At 39.1% G+C, this 20,240-nt stretch overlaps 1 protein-coding gene across 6 annotated transcripts in view; it reads left to right on the top strand.

Moving 5' to 3' along the window:
• CPSF3 (cleavage and polyadenylation specific factor 3) overlaps window positions 1-17,839 on the top strand; it is a 41,629-nt gene extending 23,790 nt beyond the window's left edge. For 5 of the 6 annotated variants that reach the window (XM_019943309.3, XM_073791732.1, XM_073791730.1 and 2 more), the window contains 7 exons: window positions 5,205-5,313; window positions 6,470-6,568; window positions 8,080-8,174; window positions 9,767-9,854; window positions 13,665-13,734; window positions 15,779-15,875; window positions 17,653-17,839. In XM_019943309.3, coding sequence (XP_019798868.1) covers window positions 5,205-5,313; window positions 6,470-6,568; window positions 8,080-8,174; window positions 9,767-9,854; window positions 13,665-13,734; window positions 15,779-15,875; window positions 17,653-17,754 — 660 coding nt within the window. In that variant the 3' untranslated portion in view covers window positions 17,755-17,839. Of the gene's footprint in view, window positions 1-5,204; window positions 5,314-5,916; window positions 6,084-6,469; window positions 6,569-8,079; window positions 8,175-9,766; window positions 9,855-13,664; window positions 13,735-15,778; window positions 15,876-17,652 lie in introns of those variants that run through there. The other variant, XM_073791731.1, reaches the window with a different exon arrangement.
• The last annotated feature ends 2,401 nt before the right edge of the window (window positions 17,840-20,240 follow it).

Genomic DNA, 20,240 nt, shown 5'->3' with positions numbered 1-20,240 from the left:
GGATGTTGAGCATCTTTTTTTTTTTTAACATCTTTATTGGGGTATAATTGCTTTACAATGGTGTGTTAGTTTCTGCTTTATAACAAAGTGAATCAGTTATACATATACATATGTTCCCATATCTCTTCCCTCTTGCATCTCCCTCCCTCCCACCCTCCCTATCCCACCCCTCCAGGCGGTCACAAAGCACCGAGCTGATCTCCCTGTGCTGAGCTGATCTCCCTGTGCTATGCGGCTGCTTCCCACTAGCTATCTACCTTACGTTTGGTAGTGTATATATGTCCATGCCTCTCTCTCGCTTTGTCACAACTCACCCTTCCCCCTCCCCATATCCTCAAGTCCGTTCTCTAGTAGGTCTGTGTCGTTATTCCTGTCTTACTCCTAGGTTCTTCGTGACATTTTTTTTTTCTTAAATTCCATATATATGTGTTAGCATACAGTATTTGTCTTTCTCTTTCTGACTTACTTCACTCTGTATGACAGACTCTAGGTCTATCCACCTCATTACAGATAGCTTGATTTCGTTTCCTTTTATGGCTGAGTAATATTCCATTGTATATATGTGCCACATCTTCTTTATCCATTCATCCGATGATGGGCACTTAGGTTGTTTCCGTCTCTGGGCTATTGTAAATAGAGCTGCAATGAACATTTTGGTACATGACTCTTTGAATTATGGTTTTCTCAGGGTATATGCCCAGTAGTGGGATTGCTGGGTCATATGGTAGTTCTATTTGTAGTTTTTTAAGGAACCTCCATACTGTTCTCCATAGTGGCTGTACCAATTCACATTCCCACCAGCAGTGCAGGAGGGTTCCCTTTTCTCCACACCCTCTCCAGCATTTATTGTTTCTATATTTTTTGATGATGGCCATTCTGACTGGTGTGAGATGATATCTCATTGTAGTTTTGATTTGCATATCTCTAATGATTAATGATGTTGAGCATTCTTTCATGTGTTTGTTGGCAGTCTGTATATCTTCTTTGGAGAAATGTCTATTTAGGTCTTCTGCCCATTTTTGGATTGGGTTGTTTGTTTTTGTGATATTGAGCTGCATGAAGTGCTTGTATATTTTGGAGATTAATCCTTTGTCAGTTGCTTCATTTGCAGATATTTTTCCCATTCTGAGGGTTGTCTTTTCATCTTGTTTATGGTTTCCTTTGCTGTGCAAAAGCTTTTAAGTTTCATTAGGTCCCATTTGTTTATTTTTGTTTTTGTTTCCCTTACTCTAGGAGGTAGGTCAAAAAGGATCTTGCTATGATTTATGTCATAGAGTGTTCTGCCTATGTTTTTCTCTAAGAGTTTTAAAGACCACTTTAGGTCTTTAATCCATTTTGAATTTATTTTTGTGTGTGGAGTTAGGGTGTGTTCTAATTTCATTCTTTTACATGTAGCTGCCCATTTTTCCCAGCACCACTTATTGAAGAGACTGTCTTTTCTCCGTTGTATATTCTTGCCTCCTTTGTCAAAGATAAGGCAACCATATGTGCGTGGGTTTATCTCTGGGCTTTCTATCCTGTTCCATTGATCTATATTTCTGTTTTTGTGCCAGTACCATGCTGTCTTGATTACTGTAGCTTTGTTGTATAGTCTGAAGTCAGGGAGCCTGATTCCTCCAGCTCCATTTTTCTTTCTTAAGATTGCTTTGGCTATTTGGGGTCTTTTGTGTTTCCATACAAATTGTAAAATTTCTTGTTCTAGTTCTGTGAAAAATGCCATTGGTAATTTGATAGGGATTGCATTGATTGAACCTGTAGATTGCTTTGGGTAATATAGTCATTTTCACAATATTGATTCTTCCAATCCAGGAGCATGGTATATCTCTCCATCTGTTTATGTTCTCTTTGATTTCTTTCATCAGTGTTTTATAGTTTTCTGAGTACAGGTCTTTTGCGTCCTTAGGTAGCTTTATTCCCAGGTATTTTATTCTTTCTGTTGTGATGGTAAATGGGATTGTTTCCTTTTCTCTTTATGATCTTTTGTTGTTAGTGTATAGGAATGCAAGAGATTTCTGTGCATTAATTTTGTATCCTGCCACCTTACCAAATTCCTTGATTAGTTCTAGTAGTTTTCTGGTGATATCTTTAGGATTTTATATGTATAATATTGTGTCTTCGGCAAACAGTGACAGTTTTACTTCTTCTTTTCCAATTTGGATTCCTTTTATTTCTTTTTCTTCTCTAATTGCTGTGGCTAGGACAATACTATGTTGAATAATAGTGGTGAGAGTGGACATCCTTGTCTTGTTCCTGATCTAGAGGAAATGTTTTCAGTTTTTCACCATTGAGAATGATATTTGCGTGAGTTTGTCATATATGACTTATTATGTTGAGGTAGGTTCCCTGTTTGCCCACTTTCTGGAGATTTTTTACCATAAATGGGTGTTGAATTTTGTCAAAAGCTTTTTCTGCATCTGTTGAGATGATCATATGGTTTTTCTCCTTCAATTTGTTAATATGGTGTATCACAGTGATTGTTTTGCATATATTGAAGAATCCTTGCATCCCTGGGATAAATCCCACTTGATCATGGTGTATGATGCTTTTAGTGTGTTGTTGGATTCTATTTGCTAGTATTTTGTTGAGGATTTTTGTGTCTATGTTCATCAGTGATATTGGCCTATAATTTTCTTTTTTTGTGATATGTTTGTCTGGTTTTGGTACCAGGGTGATAGTGGCCTCTCAGAATGAGTTTGGGAGTGTTCCTCCCTCCACAATTTTTTGGAAGAGTTTGAGAAGGATAGGTATTAACTCTTGTCTAAATGTTTGATAGAATTCGCCTGTGAAGCCATCTGGTCCTGCACTTTTTTTTGTTGGAAGATTTTAAATTACAGTTTCAATTCCATTACCTGTGACTGGTCTATTTATATTTTCTAATTCTTCCTGGCTCAATCCTGGAAGGTTGTACTTTTCCAAGAATTTGTCTATTTCTTCCAGGTTGTCCATTTTATTGGCCTATAGTTGCTTGTAGTAGTCTCTTATGATCTTTTATATTTCTGCAGTGTCAGTTGTAATCTCTCCTTTTTCATTTCTAATTTTATTGATTTGCATCCTCTCCCTATTTTTCTTTTTTTTTAAAATATATTTTTTATTTATTTATGTATTTATTTTTGGCTGTGTTGGGTCTTCGTTTCTGTGCGAGAGCTTTCTCCAGTTGCCGCGAGCGGGGGCCACTCTTCATCGCGGTGCGCAGGCCTCTCACTATCACGGCCTCTCTTGTTGCGGAGCACAGGCTCCAGACGCGCAGGCTCAGTAGTTGTGGCTCACGGGCCCAGTTGCTCCGCGGCATGTGGGATCTTCCCAGACCAGGGCTCGAACCCGTGTCCCCTGCATTGGCAGGCAGATTCTCAACCACTGCACCACCAGGGAAGCCCTCCCTATTTTTCTTGATGAGTCTAGCTAAAGGTTTATCATTTTGTTTATGAAAGAACCAGCTATTAGTTTTATTGATCTTGGCTATTGTTTTCTTTGTTTCTATTTAATTTATTTTTGCTCTGATCTTTATGATTTCTTTCCTTCTTCTAACTTTGGGTTTTCTGTGTCTAGTTTCTTTAGGTGTAAGGTTAGATTGTTTATTTGAGATTTTTCTTGTTTCTTGAAGTGAGCCTGAATTGCTATGAACTTCCCTCTTAGAACTTCTTTTGCTGTAAAAAAAATTTTTTTGACTCTAGAACTGAAAACACACTTTAGGTATATGTGTCATTTTTATATTTAACTTTATACAGGCATAGAGAAACTGTTGTCAATATCTGTTTCCCCAAATGTAGCTTTGTATTAGAGTGTTGTTCTGTTATTTTAGCCATATTTTTATTTAAAATCATTAGCTATAGTTATTTTTTTTCCACAAGTGTAATAACCTTGCTTCGGGAGAAGTCAGATTTATTAAGGCAGCCATCCTCAGGCATGTAAAACAGAAACTAAGAAGGAGGTAAAGAAATCAGATCCACAAAAACTATCAAAAAACCCATGCAGTTTACCATCGAGAATTGTCAGGCCAGCAGTTGTGTGCGTGGTAAGAAATCAGCATGTTGGGAACTAGCACACAGCTGAATAAACAAAGAAACCGAGGCTGGCAGCAGAGCCAGAAGAACCACTCAGTCTTGTTCTCCAAGGTACTTGGTTCTCCCGGCAGACACCTCATCAGCATCCGGGATGTCACTGCACTGAAATCAGCCTCCTTAAGTCACCAGCATTTAAGGAGAAAAAAACGCCGACAAACCATGTGAAACAGAGCTAGGTCCCATTATAGTTACAAGAGCAAATGTTACCACTGCCTCACCGCCATCTGCCCTTAACTGATGAAAGGTAAACAAATACGAAATATAAGGTCTTTGTCCCCTTTGAGTTCATTTCTTTGTAGCTGAGAAAAGTTATATTTAAGAATGTTGGATTTCATGTTTGTAAGGGTTTTGTTTGTTTGTTTGGTGTTATTGTTAGTTTCTGAACAGTCAGTCAGTGCTCTCTTCTCTTAAAAAATGCTCCCCCTCAGTTGCATGAGCTCATCCATACCTGTCTTTACAGACCTTTCTATTCAGAGATGCTGCTGCTTTTTGGATCTGGCATGGCCTTGCATCTTTGTATTTTGGGGCTCCTCCAGGTACAGGGTTGAGAGCCAGCCTGAGGGAGCCACGCACGTCTGGCCCTCGGTTGCTGTCCTTCCCACCATGCTGTCTCTGTTGAGAGATTTTTTTGTTTTGTTTTGTTTTGTTTTTGCGGTATGCGGGCCTCTCACTGTTGGGGCCTCTCCCGCCACGGAGCACAGACTCCGGACGCGCAAGCTCAGCGGCCATCTCACGGGCCCAGCCGCTCCGTGGCATGTGGGATCTTCCCGGACTGGGACACGAACCCGTGTCCCCTGCATCAGCAGGCGGACTCTCAACTACTGCGCCACCAGGGAAGCCCTGTTGAAAGCTTTTTTAAGCCCCAGCACCCAGTAGGTTTACTTGGTTGCTGAACTGATTGGAACTGACGGAACCTAACCATTCTTGCCAGGTCTGCCCCCGTGAGTCTTGCCTTTGGTCTCTTGGTAACCTTGTTACTGCCCTGGTCGTAGAGGTATATAACATTTTATATTTTTCATGTTCAGATTCATGGGTTGTTTTCATGGTTCAAATGGTCATGATTGAGTCCCTGAATAATTAATTTCATTTTACAAGATTCTGTTCTCTTCAAATTGTTTTGGTTTTTTTTTTTCTTTTTAATAGGTCATGGGCTTTTTAGCAGACAAAAAACCAGAACAGGGCCAGCGGGTCTCAGGAATACTTGTTAAAAGAAACTTTAATTATCACATACTTTCTCCTTGTGACCTCTCTAGTAAGTATACTATTAAATGTCAAATGTAATTTGATTTTAGCATTTAAAGAAAATCTTCAAAAACTTCTCTTACCCTGTGGCCAAATCTTAAGTAACAGCCAAATAACGAAGTATAAATAGTTGAAACTTAATAATCTAGTTATAGCTTCATTTGAAAAAAAATCTTCCTTGAACTATTACAATATTTAAATAACATTTTCTTAATTGGAAACATAAGTTCCCCTGTAAGACAGATTGACTACTGCCTTCTGAAGCCTGTCTTCTACCTTTCTCCATGGAATACTGCTACTTTTATTTCCTGAAGTAATTGTGGACTCCCCACACAGGCTTTTTTGGTTTTTATGACCTGTAGTGTTAAGTTGCTTGCTGAGCCTGTGTTTTATGCACGTGTAAATGCTAAGCTGTCATTACTTTTGCAGTAACTACGATATTATCTTCAAGTAAATAACTGTGCTCAATTTTATTTATATGGCACTAATAAATTAAAAGTGCTTTATCAAGGAATAAGAAATAGCAGCAGTGTTTAGGTGTTCAACTGTGAGATAAGCCAACTGTCAGCTTTCAGACTATCACACAGTAGAATATAACTTGTTCCATTAACAGTTGTCGAGGTCTTACTGTATGCCAGGCATTGTGCTAAGTGCTGGAGGACTAGAGAGGTACTAAGAAGCACAGTCCCAGCCCTTGAGAAACTGTCTGTTGAGAGAAACCATCCTGTGAAGAGCTAATCACAGTATTGACCCGGGACATACAGAAGTGCAAGATAACATGTAAGGAGAGAATGGGCCTAGAAGGGTTGGGAAAAGCATTGCATACCAGGTAGCTCTCTTGCCAGGTGGTGAAGGTTAGCTAACCAGAAGAGATGGCAGAGGACAGCTGGCTTACTGGCTTGGAGATGTTAGGGACCAGATGTGTCTTGGAGAATGAGAGTGCCTTCTTATGGCTGAAGTACAAGCTAACTGTTGGCCAGGGTGGGCGGGGGGGGAGGAGTGTAGGATGGGAACCAACTGTGGAGCACTTTGTTAGCTTGACAAGCATGTTCTCACATACTTTCCTTTTACTTCTCTTCTCTTGACTCCTGGTATGTGTTTGCAAATTGTATTTTGTGAGACTAGTGTTGTTTCCTAAAGTATATTTATTCTAATTTCCTCTCCAGATTATACTGACTTGGCCATGAGCACTGTAAAGCAGACCCAAGCCATTCCATATACTGGTCCTTTTAATTTGCTTTATTACCAGCTACAGAAATTGACAGGTGTGTATATTTATTGACATTCACTTAACTGTTTTCTAGTTTTGAGTAAGATAATTATATATCTAGGAAAGGATGTTAATTTTGGTATTTGTGTCAGAATTGCACAAATTTTCTTTGTACTTTACTTGGTCATGTTATTACCACCTCCAGGTGAAAATTTTGAATATACACTGATAAACAATTTTTAAATCTCATAATACCTCTTATTATGATCCACTTAAAATTCTAAAATTGTCAGTAGTCTTTGCTTCTTGTGTTTAAAATCTACTTTAACTACTATACCTAGAATTTATCATAATTTCTTTTCTTTGTTCAGTGAAAATAATTTTTCTGGTTCCATCAGTACAAACCCTTACAGCACGTTATATAAGAGTGCATGACCACTGGCCAAAGGCCAGTAAAAAGTAAACCTATTCTGTTTCTATATTAGACCATTTTGAATTAGAGATTTTTGTGTATTAACATCATGAGAGGTGAAGAGTTAAGTTAAAAGGCGTGGGCTCTCTCTGATAAGCAAGAACACTTCAGATCACAAAGTTACGCTTTCTATGAATATGCTGTTTGTAATTCATACAGTGAAGTACTGCCATAAAATAAAACAGTAGAATGTATCTTTTTTTACTTCAGAACCCCATGTTAGAATTATAGGTTATAACACAGGAAGTTAATAAAATACATCTGAATTAATCCTTAACTAAGAAGTTACTACTGGGAAGACCAGAAAAGCCTTGTCTTAGACAACGGAATTTCCTTGTAGAACCTTTAAACTTATGAAGACAGATGGTAGAAGTGATGTAGTTGATGAGGTTCGTGTTAAATTTTAAGATGCTAGTCACTAAATCCCTTGTACAAACATAGGTGTTTGACAGTCACCAAAGTTTGCAACTGATAAGATGTTTAATGTCCAAGGTAAATCCTATCTAGTTATATGAATATTTATAATACATGTTGAGATCTTTTAGTTGCTATAAGCAATTAATATAAAACTTCGCTACTTGGGCTTCCCTGGTGGCGCAGTGGTTGAGAGTACACCTGCCGATGCAGGGGACATGGGTTCGTGCCCCGGTCCGGGAGGATCCCACATGCCGCGGAGCCTGCGCGTCTGTAGCCTGTGCTCCGCAACGGGAGAGGCCACAACAGAGAGAGGCCCACGTACCGCAAAAAAAAAAAAACTTTGCTACTTAAAATCTGCCTATACACAAGTTATTAAATTTTTTTCATTGTGTATCACCTTATTTCAGCTGTCTCTATAAACAAATGAATAATTATACTCTAGAAGATTATTTTAAAAATTTTTTTATGCTGGCTTTCTCAAAAAATTTTTATTTATATACAATTTTGAAAGGTTACTTTCCATTTACAGTTATCACAAAATATTGGCTGTATTCCCTGTGTTGTACACTACATCCTTGAGCCTGTCTTACACCCAGTAGTCTGTACCTCCCACCCCCCACCCTTATATTGCCACCCCCAAAAAAACTTATATACATCTTACAACTTCTTTTTTTCAGGTGATGTAGAAGAATTAGAAATTCAAGAAAAACCTGCTTTGAAAGTGTTCAAAAATATTACTGTAATACAGGAACCAGGAATGGTGGTATTAGAAGTAAGATCATTTACCTAAACAAGAAGGGGAAAAAAGTTTTGAGTTCACATGTAAATGTAGAGAAAATTGGGTTCTTCCCAGTCAGGAAAAAAATTGTTGGAAAATATATATGTGTATATTTTTCTTTCTAAGATCAACATTAAATATAACATAACTAAGCATTTTCTATATAGTTACAGTAGCATGGAAACTAATAATAAATTAAGACAATATTTAGTATGTGAAATGAGCAGAGGTCTCTCATCTGAGTGAGTCTTAACAGATTTTGTGGTACCACAGGTGTCTTCCGTTATATCAAAAGGTCTTAAAATTATCAAGATAAAAATATAATTCTGTTACTTTAAAGCAAACAAACTTGTCATGCAACACTTCTTAAGAGAGTGGAATTCTGAAGATTCAAATAAGCAACATTAAAATGACCCAAATCCACAAAGGCTAGAAATCATTAATTTAGGTAAATGTGGTTGCCACTGTTAGAATTTTAAATCCATACTGGTACAATTTAGAACCCAGACACCAAATGACTTTGATGGTTGATTTTAATAGATTAGCATCCATTAAGTTTAAAGAAGGACTTTCAAAGTGAATCCTGGAACTGAGTGATACAGGGAGATACTTTGTTGCTCTGCCTCAAGGTTGAATGTAAATTTCCCAGCTATATGGTCAACTATTCTGTCATACATATTATTTTTTAAAACAGAAAAAGATCTGTCAGCTCTGGTTCCACTGCAGTTCACTGATTTAAGTCTGAATTTGATTTATAAGGCTAAAGGTAACTGGAGAAATTATCAAGAGGAATAGTTATCTATAACATGAAGTTACATACAATAATATATAAAGTGTTATCTGAGAAAGGGGAAAGGTTGTTAGAGACATTAGTTTGGTTCTTGCTACCAAATAGTATTAGAGAATGCATTTTTTATTCCCTAGAATTAACAGATCAAAGAAGATCTTAGAGGAAGTTTTTCAGGTGACTCGTGTTGCTCGTAAAAGTACTCTTTGGAGAGAGAATTAAAAGAAGGGGGTTACTCATTCCTGAAGTAATTCATCTGGTCTCACCCTAACCTGGTGGACATGGAAAACTTTCTTAGAGCAGCGGGCACATGGCACAGTGTCAGGGGATCTTAGGCTTTATGTGAGAAACAAAAGTAAAACTTTAAAAATATTACTGTCTGTGCTACTAAAATATAGTGACTAGGAATTTGAGTTTGAGTCACAGAACCAGCAATTAATTACTGCTTATGTTATCTTGCGTAAGTTACTTTTGAGTCAGTTTACTCCTTTATGATGAAGATGTGAGAGTTAAATGAGATAATGCATATAAGACACTTGCCACAAAGGACATGCTCCGTACATTTTAGTGTTGTTTAAAAAAAAAAAATTAGAGAATTCCAGCATTACTAATTAATTTCAATAAACAAAGGATTTACTGAAATTAATTAGTAATGCTAATCAATTTGAGAAAACAGTTGATTTCAGTGAAATGCTAGAAGCAATAATCCCACACGTATAGTCTGTGGATGGGTGGTAGTGATTGCAGTTTTGGGGGTTGGCTGGGTTGTACCTCCCTAATTCTGCCTCTTGCTTTTCAGTGGCTGGCAAACCCTTCCAATGATATGTATGCAGATACAGTAACAACCGTGATATTAGAAGTCCAATCAAACCCGAAAATAAGGAAAGGTACAGAATTACTTCATTTTTATCACTTCTTTCATTTCTCCCATGGTTCTTTGACATAAAAAGCAGAAAACAAGAGTCCTAAAGAACTTAAAATATCCTGATTTTTTCATCCCTGTAACTTTTAAGATATGATACATGCATAACAATGTGTATTACTAATATTTTACTCTTTGTCCTGAGTCTTCGTTCATGCTATAAAAACGTGGCTGCAGTTAACACGAAGATAAGAATCTCTTAGTAACGGTCCTCTTAGAAACAATTTAATCAGAAATTCCAAAATATTGCTGAATTGAGCCAGAATGTCTAATAGGAAAATATGCTGCTATATTTGTGTTGAATAAAACTTGTTGAATAGAATGGAATTTCCACATGGGACAATTTTGCAGTAACTTTCTTCCCTTTTCTAAGAAGCAATTTTCAATCAAAGAAAACACCAATGAAAATATTTTTGTGTCATTTCTTTATAGTTTGATTTTGTTTTATACATAATTCAGTGTAACACATTACGGTGCACATATACGGTAGCCCTTTGTGTTCCTGTGGGAAGAAGCCACCCTTGAAGTATTCCAGGAAGCCTCACATGGCAACAGGTCTCTGATAGAATATTTTTGTTTCTTAAAATTTTTTTTATAAGTAAGCAAATAGTTAGTTCTTTGATTTCAGGAGAAAGAAAGCTTGGGTAACCACTTCATAATCCATCTGCTTGTAATTGGTCACATCTATAACATGAAACTAATAAATGCCTAGACAAATCTAAATTATTCATCTAAGTTACTGGTAAGTTTTTGAATTTGAATAATAGTCATTGTAAAATTACAATTTGGACACTATTTGATCATTTTAGTTGAATTAATTAGTGGGTAATGGATGCCCCTGTGTGCCTGTAACATAAGAGATGGAGCTGTGCATTCATACCAGCCACAGAAGAACGTCACACCTTGGATTCTCACATGATGTTCAGTCTCACAGTCTTCGCCCGGGGGTACAAGTACATTCATGCCAGAACAGTTTTAAAGGCAGTTGTCGGTTTTCTGTTATTATTTTACATTTTTCATATCTTAGTTGGTAAAAATATAAAAATGGGGGGGCTAGATGGGAAAGAGGACCTTTTACCAAGGTCATAACTAATTCGTGGTGCAAAGTTAGGAGCAGCGAAGTGGGGGACAGGATTAAGTGCAGAGACCAGGAGTGAGAGATCAAGGCTGGAGCACATGAGCCGGCCCACCTCCCCACGCTGACACCCAGCTCTCCAAGAGCATGGCCCCTTCGCTTCGTAGCATGGCCTCGGTCACTTGGAATCGAACGCTTCTGAACTGAATTGTGTTTTAACCTCCAAGGTTGCTTTCTGTTCATTAAATTCTGATAACTCTTTTGTAAAATGAAGTCAGATATTTATACTTTACTGAAAAATGAAATCTCTATGCAAAAATGACACTTTTCCAAGGCCAGTTAGGATGTTGTGTGGTCTTCGGGGATGTTAAGTACCTGAGCTCCTCTAAGCCCATTTCCGCACTGGGTGGCAGAAGAGGGGACCCAGCGCGTGTTGGTGTGAGATTGTCAGCTATGTTGTCAGGATGTCATCTGCTGTTCCAATGAAGACTCCACCTAATGATTGTGCTGAAAAACCGAAAAGGTGCTGTGGTTTAACAGATAATCACCAAATATTTAATGTCTGTTGTACAGGAAGGAATACATGAGCTATCGTTGCTTGGTTTGACTTTATCTTGGGTATTTCTCTTAGCGCTCTGGTCCAAAGTGAAAATACACCTTTACTCTGATCTGCATTAGTGGAACTAAAAATAATCATCCTGCTATTAGTGATCCATCTTAAACTAATTATAAAAACATTTGTTCAGTTAAGCCTCTGGGCATTTCGGAAGAGGTTCATTGCTGAGAAGTCAGAACAGGCATTTTCCATGAGTGACTGTAAAAGCTAACTGGCTGCCTCATATTGCCTGGTTTCTCCCCACTTTGTGGCGTATCGAGAGTGGGATTTTATACTCTTCTGGGTAATGAGGTGCTTCCTTCTTTTCTTTTCTTTTTTTTTTTTTTTTTTTTTTGCGGTACGCGGGCCTCTCACTGTTGTGGCCTCTCCCGTTGCGGAGCACAGGCTCCGGACGCGCAGGCTCGGCGGCCATGGCTCATGGGCCCAGCCACTCCGCGGCATGTGGGACCTTCCCGGACCGGGGCACAAACGAACCCGTGCCCCCTGCATCGGCAGGCGGACTCTCTACCACTGCGCCACCAGGGAAGCCCTGGAGAATTTCTTTTAATAGACAATTTCATAGCTTAGATGTTTGCTTTTTAATAATGTGTTTTATGAGATTGTTTTTACATGTCAGCTAAGTGCTTAATACTTAACAGAATTGATTATAATTAAAGTATAAAAGTTTTATTATATAGTTTTCTTGGCTGGCATTTAGTTACTTGTATATTCAATTAAAACCGATGAATTTAAAATTAAAGTGACTATGGTCTGAACTATAGAACAATTTAGGAGAAATGACAACTTGGCTCTTTTCCACAGAGTAGATTCATCACAGTCAACTTGAGAACATACACATTACTCCAAAAAGTAACTTTGTGTATCTTTTAGCTATAATTCCCCACACTCCCCACTCTCCCCAACTCAAGGCAACCACTAACCTACTTCTGTCTCTCTGGATTTACCTCTTCTGGACATTTCATATAAATGGAATCCTACAAAAGGTAGTCTTTTGCGTCTGGTTTCTTTGACTTAGCATAATGTTTTCAAGGTTCATCCATGTCTTTCATAAACAACCTCTCCTGGCCATGTGTTGTGATCTTATTGACACTCTAAGGTTAAAACCTGAAACTATGACGTTTGAATTTACTAATGAACAGCCGGTGAGCTTTTCATGCCCGGGGGATTGTAAAAATATAGAATTGTGTGGCTGAATTCAACTACATAAACAACAAGCATAAAGACTTTAAAAAAAAAAAAAGTTAATCCATGTCATAGCATGAATCAGTACTTCATTCCTTTTTATGGCCAAATAATCTCCCATTGTGTAGATATAGCACATTTGGTTTATCCATTCATTTGATGATGAACATTTGGATTGTTTCTACTGTTTGGCTATTGTGAATAATCTTGCTATAAACCTTCATGTACAAGTTTCTGTACAGACATGTTTTCATTTCTTTTGGGTCTGTGGAGTAAAATTATTGGGTCGTATGTTAACTCACTGTTTAACTTTTTGAGAAACTACCAGTTAATTCACTGTTTTGTTGCTGGTGATGAACTGGGAGGTACTTAGTGATATTCCCCAGGCAATATTGAAACTTCAGATCAAGTATGGCTCATCTTCCTGAACTGTCAGATTACTTTGTTTTAGGGGAAAAGCTAAGTAATCTAACTGGCAAGTTATTTTAAATATTTTATTAAAACTACTGTAAGTGCATTATATGTAGTAGAATTGCTAAATTTACTTAATATTTTAGATAAAACAAAAACTTCAGAGGTCTCTGAGGATGGATGTGCTCCTAGACCTCTTGGAGTTCTAATTTCACTTACTTCTGCTCATAAATATGGAAAAGATGGAGAAACATTGGAAATAAATTTTTAAATAATCTTAAATGCACTTGTGGTTCCTTAACAAAAACATGAAATAAAGTGATGAAAATATCAATTTGCCTCAGCAGGTAGATGCTCTGTATACATTTGTCACTTGAAGGATTTGACAATTAACCACTTTGGTTTCTCAGCAGCTACATTCTAATTATTGATTTGGAAATTATTCTAAACAGGAATTTGGAAATTGAACTCTCTGTTGCTTTTCTCCCCAGGTGCAGTACAGAAGGTTTCTAAAAAATTAGAAATGCACGTTTATAGCAAGAGGTTGGAGATCATGCTCCAGTAAGTGTTGCATACGTTACCGCTCAACAGGGTGCCGGGGGTGGGGTCAGACAAGGTCACTTAACTGGTCTGGGTGCCTCTGCTTCTATCAGTGAAGCAGTTTGAACCACTTCCTTCTAGCTACACACTCTAGCCAGTTCTGAGAGCATGTGACCTGCTTGGTCAGCCACTTCCCTGTGAAATACGTTTCACTTAATATAGAGCCTCAGGATGCTTTCCCGTGGCTGGAGTAGCTGAATAAAGCACTGTTATCAAGGACATGTGCTAAAATCTTAACCTAGTGTTACTATACCTTTAAGAATTATTATACGTACTTACTTCCCCTTAAATGTGAATTCCACGTTAAGAATGTTTTTTCAGACTCTTCCCAGTAAATCTGTAAACTATGAATTACCTTTAAACTCATTTTTCTTACATGCCAAATATTAGGTCTTTCCCCTTTCCTCCAGTACTTGTTAAGCCTGATTTCAGAATGGTTTTTTCCAAATAAAATAATCATATAAAACTGTTTCTTGGGACTTCCCTGGTGGCACAGTGGTTAAGAATACGCCTGCCAATGCAGGGGACATGGGTTCGAGCCCTGGTCCGGGAAGATTCCCCTTGCCGAGGAGCAACTAAGCCCATGTGCCACAACTATTGAAGCCCAGGCGCCTAGAGCCCGTGCTCTTCAACAAGAGAAGCCACTGCAATGAGAAGCCCGTGCGCCGCAATGAAGAGTAGCCCCTGCTCGCCGCAACTAGAGAAAGCCCGCATGCAGCAACGAAGACCCAACGCAGCCAAAAACAAATGATAAATAAATTTATTTTTTTAAAAAACTTTCTTAGTGGACAACTACAACTTAAGCTTATGTATTGTACCCCAAAAAGGAAAAATAAAAAGATTGAATTGAGTTTTATAATTTCAGCATCTAGCACAGTGCCTTGAACATATAGCAGATCTCTCAAATACTTGTTGAATAAATGCTTCCATTTTTAAATTTTTTATTTTTTATTTATTTTTGGCTGCATCGGGTCTTTGTTGCTGCATGCAGGCTTTTCTCTAGTTGCAGCAAGTGGGGGCTACTCTTCGTTGCAGCATGCAGGCTTCTCTTTGTGGTGGCTTCTCTTGTTGTGGAGCACGGGCTCTAGGCGCGTGTGCCTCAGTAGTTGTGGCGTGCGGGCTCTAGAGCACAGGCTCAGTAGTTGTGGCTCGTGGGCTCTAGAGCACAGGCTCAATAATTGTGGTGCACGGGCTTAGTTGCTCCGCGGCATGTGGGATCTTCCCAGACCAGGGTTTGAACCCGTGTCCCCTGCATTGGCAGAAGGATTCTTTTTTTTTTTTTTTTGGCGGGCGGATTCTGGATCACTGCACCACCAGGGAAGTCCCAGTGCTTCTGTTTTGAAATTGAAAGTTCCTTAACTAGACGTTTTGAGGCGCTCTGCATGTTTGGAGATTTTTATGTTAACACTTCTGTTCCTTCCTTTCCTCAAAATTCCACACTGATAATCTTTTAAAGCAGCCATTTCGTGGCTTTTAAAAAATGAATGCTAGGCTTTAAATGGTGACTTTGCCTACAGAAGCCGTCACACATCTTCAGAAGTGTTCTTGGTGTTGTCATTTTGATTTTAAAAAGCATCCCTGTCATACAAACTAAAAAGCAGGCACCGGTGCAGGAGCGCTGATTTCCATTGCTGGTAAAAAGGCAGCGGGTTCTGTGTTGGTTGGTTTCCAACCCTGTGGCTATAGCAGTCCCAGGTCTGGGTGAAAAGGGCTCCTTACCAAAATTAATATAGGTTAAGATAATGTATATAAAGTGCCTAGTGCAATGCCTGCTGAATGGAGCATTCTTAATGAACGATAGCTGTGTATTTCACCTGTATTATAAAATGAACAAAGTATGTGAAAATAAATAATTAAGAAGTACATCTCAGGGGTAGATACAGTCAGTATTCTACTTCAGAACTAGGGCCTATCTTCAATATTATTTCTCCCCAAATATATAAAATCGTACTTTATATATTTGTAAAGCATTTTCCACTAATACTGCATCTTTGTTTATCTTAAGGGACATATTTGGAGAAGACTGTGTTAGTGTAAAAGATGGTTCTATCCTTAGCGTCACAGTGGACGGAAAAACTGCTAACATAAACTTGGAGACACGGGTATGTAGCTGTTCATTCCTACATTTTAAGACACTTGGGAGATAAAGTGAAAGCAAAAATAATCTATTTTGCAGTTTACTTTTGCATTTTGGCGTTTTCTTCCAGTTTTCTTCCTACTTTTTTTTAATAGATTGTGTTTACGCTATCATATGTCAGGCTTTACATCTTTTATTTCTCTGTCATAAGCGTTTTTCCACTTGCTACATAGTACACATTTCCCTTGTCTTTATTACTCCACTGTTTTCCGTTTTCATAATGGAAAGCCTTAATCCACCTCAGCATTTCTCTACTTTGGCATCCAGTTGATTCCAGACTTTCAGAGAAGCTGCTCTTCGGTTTGCAGCAAGATGCAAGTGGCTTTTCCAAACAATAGAACTTGAGAGCGTGAGGCCCACGCCCACCACACCAGCAGACCTTTCATAATTATTTCACAAGCATAAATGAATAAGTATCATCTTCCTTGCTGGGTTGTTTTTGAAGATTACAGCAGTTCATCTACTAAACAAGTAACATGTTTGGGGTTTCTTCTATATAGTCTTTTGAGAAAACACTAGGTTTATTTTACCTCCATAGAAAAATAAGCTAAGAACATAAACAAGTAATTCACTAGAGAAGACATAGAGAGAGCCAGTAAACACGTGAAACAAATGTTCAGATCAGATCCACTAATAATTAAAGGAAATACAAATTGAAAGTATGAAATATCACTGTTTTGAGCTTATACTGGGCACAGATTAAAAACAGTGATATGACCCAGTGATGGTGAAAGAAGAGGGAAACAGTTATTTTCCAGTGCCACATAGGACAGGGAGAAGGTTGTACATTAGGTGGTGTGTTCTTTCTGCAGGGCAGTTTGGTGATCTGCATCAAAAGCCTTCAAAAAGTAAATACCTTTATCCACAATTCCACTTGCAGGATTTAACAAAGAAAATAATTACGCAAGTGAGTAAATATATATATATACAAGGATGTCTATCTTAGTATTGATTAGCAAAACTGCAAGAGACCTAAATTTCCAAGAGTAGGATCTAATAAAATAACTGAATAAATAATGTGTATGGTGTACCCTTATACATGGAATACTATCTATACAGCCACTAGAAACGATTTATTCAGGTGCAGAGTTGTCCACCTATACATTATTGAGTGGGGAGGAGTTACAAGATAGTCAATGTGCTGAATTATCCCATTTTTGTTTTGAAGAAATACACATGTATAGCCAGAAGTCTAGAAGGTTATGCACTGAAATGTTAACAGTGATTGATCATTAGGTCATAGAATTAAGGGTATTTTTTTTTCTTTCCTAAATTTTTACATGAGGGATATTTACTGTGTGATAAAAATTGTTTTAAACAGCATAGTGTTTTGTAGTTGAGGAGTAACTGGAAGATGATTAGTGAATCTAAGCCAAATTTAATACCAAATGTTGATTAGATGACCACATCCATTGCTTGCTAAGTAATTTGTGTTGCACAGACTAGATTCCTTGGAGTATTATTTACTAGATCCAAACATGGGCTTTGAAGTAAACATAGTTCACTTGACTTTCCCTTTATTCTTTTTTTTTCCAAAGTTAATCTCTAACAAAGTCATCATGCTCTCGGGAATGTCTCTGCATCCAGGTGCAGACCCACAGGTGTGCAGTGATTCTGGCTCTTAATAATCAACGCCCCCCACCCCTATGGGAAACGATTGTTCTTAAAGAGCATTAGTTTATCTTCCATATAATAATTCTAGACACTTCCATTGAAAGGCATGTCTGTGCTCTCGTTTTCAGACTGTAGAATGTGAAGAAGGAAGTGAAGATGATGAGTCCCTCCGAGAAATGGTGGAACTGGCAGCCCAGAGACTATATGAGGCCCTCACGCCAGTTCACTAATAACCTTATGTCTCTGTAGATGTTAAACTTTTTTGTAATGCTTGACTCTACTTCTGTTACTTAAAATAAAATACATTAATTTCTCTGGGGTAGCCTGTTTACTTTTGATGGCAAACGGCCTCTATTGCAGCACCTATTTGAATACTGCTGAATTACCAACTCATTGTCCATTATTCTAGCACTGCTAAATAAACTGCCGTTACTGATTCTGCTTCTGGGGTTGTATGCAGCTCCCACTGAAACCTTTAAGATCTGCTCATAGCAGCTGAAACAGAATGTATTATTGTCCGTTTTCAGGAAGGAAATGAGTGATGGTTTGAATTTTCGTATCCATTTTCTGAATTTGAATTAATAATTACATATTATCACTTAAAGTTTTAAGCCCTTTTTCTATTTCTCCCCTCCCATTATTCTTGACAAATTCCTTAATTTATATGTCTGTAAAATTGGGACTTTTGAGATTCAATAATATTTTCTTTGTATGTATACATTCAATTCAGAGATATTCAAAATATAATTTTTATGACTCAGGTTCAAGGGTTCGTCATGTGTGTTGAATCGTTTCCTGTATAACTTAATCATTAATCCATTTTCTTCCAAGTACGAGCAGTTCAGACTTGCAAGTAGCTGGACACAGGATTGTCGGGTGCCGGGTGCTGGGGGAGCAGGTCGACTGCCCAGGGCGGCTTTGGCCTCTACTTCAGTGAAAGGTCTGGCTGCTCCCTCAGCAGAGGGGGTGGGAACAAGCATGGGAAGGGGCAGCTAAAGAGCTGTTACCCTCACTGTCAAGCTAAAGCCATCGGTCAGCCACAGTCACTAATTTGCACTGACATTGCTTAGTCCTTCCCTGTGCTTTGCTGACACACTTCGGTGCCTGAATCTGAATTTTTACTTGAAACCAAATACATTTATTTCTGTAAGATACCCTACTTTGTCTTTGGCCCAAACCAAAGGCCTAAGGGTCACCTTTTATAAGTGTCATATAAGTGTGTTATGATAGATGTTAAAACATTTTTAAGTTACAAAAAAAACTACACACTTGTGATATCTTTACCACGCAGGTTATACACAGCAAAAGTGGCAAGCCCTTTCTGCTAGCCCCCCTCCCTGAGGTAGCTGATTTCAGTTAAGGATTCTAAATCGCTCTTGAATCTGTCCTCGTCTCATCTCCACTGTGGCTCGGAGTCCAAGTCATCTTTTCCCCTCTGGTTCCTGCCCCAGCCTCCCTCCCTCCTCTCCCTATAGCTGATTCCTAAAGTAACAGATCTGCTGAAAGCCTCCCTGCTGAAAATCCTTCAGGGCTTCTTTACTGTGATTAATTAGGATGAAATCCAAACACCTTAACTTGGCCTAACAGGGGTTCTCTACCCTGGCTGCATATTGGAATCACCTGGGGAGCATTAAAAATGTACTGATGCCCATGACCTACCATCACAAGTGTTGTTAGTTGGTCTAGAGTGGTGGTCCTTTATCAGCACATTCTTAAAGCTCCCAGTTGATTCTAGCTGAAGCCAGGGAAATCCAGCCTGAAGACGGGGTCCCGCTCTGTATCGCCCTACCTGCCTCTCCAGCTCCAGCCACTCTCCCCCCCAACACCCTACGTCCAAGCCACGGAAACAGCAGCTATTCTAACACACACTGCTCCCCTTCTGGTTTTCACCTTAAGCTCAGTTGTTTCAGGACACCCTTCTGGCTCGATTTTATCACAGCTGTCACACTTCATTAAAGTGCTTGAGCAAACCTGCGCCAGGCTCTTCTGTCTTCTCTCTAAGCACCCCCCCCACCTTGGGTCCTGTCCTTGGCCCCTTCAGCCCAGTTGTAGCAAGAATCTCGCCGAGTCGGTTTAGCAAAAATCCCTCCCTCTTGGTCTGATCCCCCTGGGTAGCTGCTCAAATTCCGCATCCTGATGTCACCCTGCCCTGCCTTCAGGAGGAACTCTGTCAGGGCAGTTTAGCAAAGATTTACCCCGCCTCTTAGTACTTTTACATTCACCTGACCCCTCACCCTGCTCCTTGGCTATAAATCCCTTTTCTTTCTTGTATTTAGGGTTTAGCCTAATCTCCCCTACTGCCAAAGCCCACCATCGTTGTCCTTCCTGGATAGTCGGCCTTTCTGTCTTTAGCACACGTCGTCAGTTTCTCTTTGAGGTCAAAACGCTGGACAAATGCTTGCCTAATTTTACTTAACAAGAGAGGGCTGCGTGATGAACGAGCCCCTTGGAAGTGCTTGCGACTCGCTCAAACTGAACCCACCTTCGCGGGGTGGGTGATGCTGGATCTGGTGGCAGCGCCAAATCGCTCTCCTTTCGGGGTTGGTTTCCGCCTGGGGGACTGACAGGCGACAATGGCCAGAGGGCAGGTAGGCTCCCCGAGGGCAGGGTAGCCACGCGCGCCCTGCATCTAACGACTCGGATAAGTGAACAAAAAGCGAATGCATGCAGGGGGCCAAGCTTTTGTAAACGGACAAAAATGAGCTTTCCAAGAAGC

This window comes from Tursiops truncatus, chromosome 14, assembly GCF_011762595.2.
Source record: "Tursiops truncatus isolate mTurTru1 chromosome 14, mTurTru1.mat.Y, whole genome shotgun sequence".
Lineage (NCBI taxonomy): Eukaryota > Metazoa > Chordata > Mammalia > Artiodactyla > Delphinidae > Tursiops > Tursiops truncatus.
The sequence above is the reverse complement of the archived record's forward strand: the minus strand, read 5'-3'. Positions and strand labels throughout refer to the sequence as shown.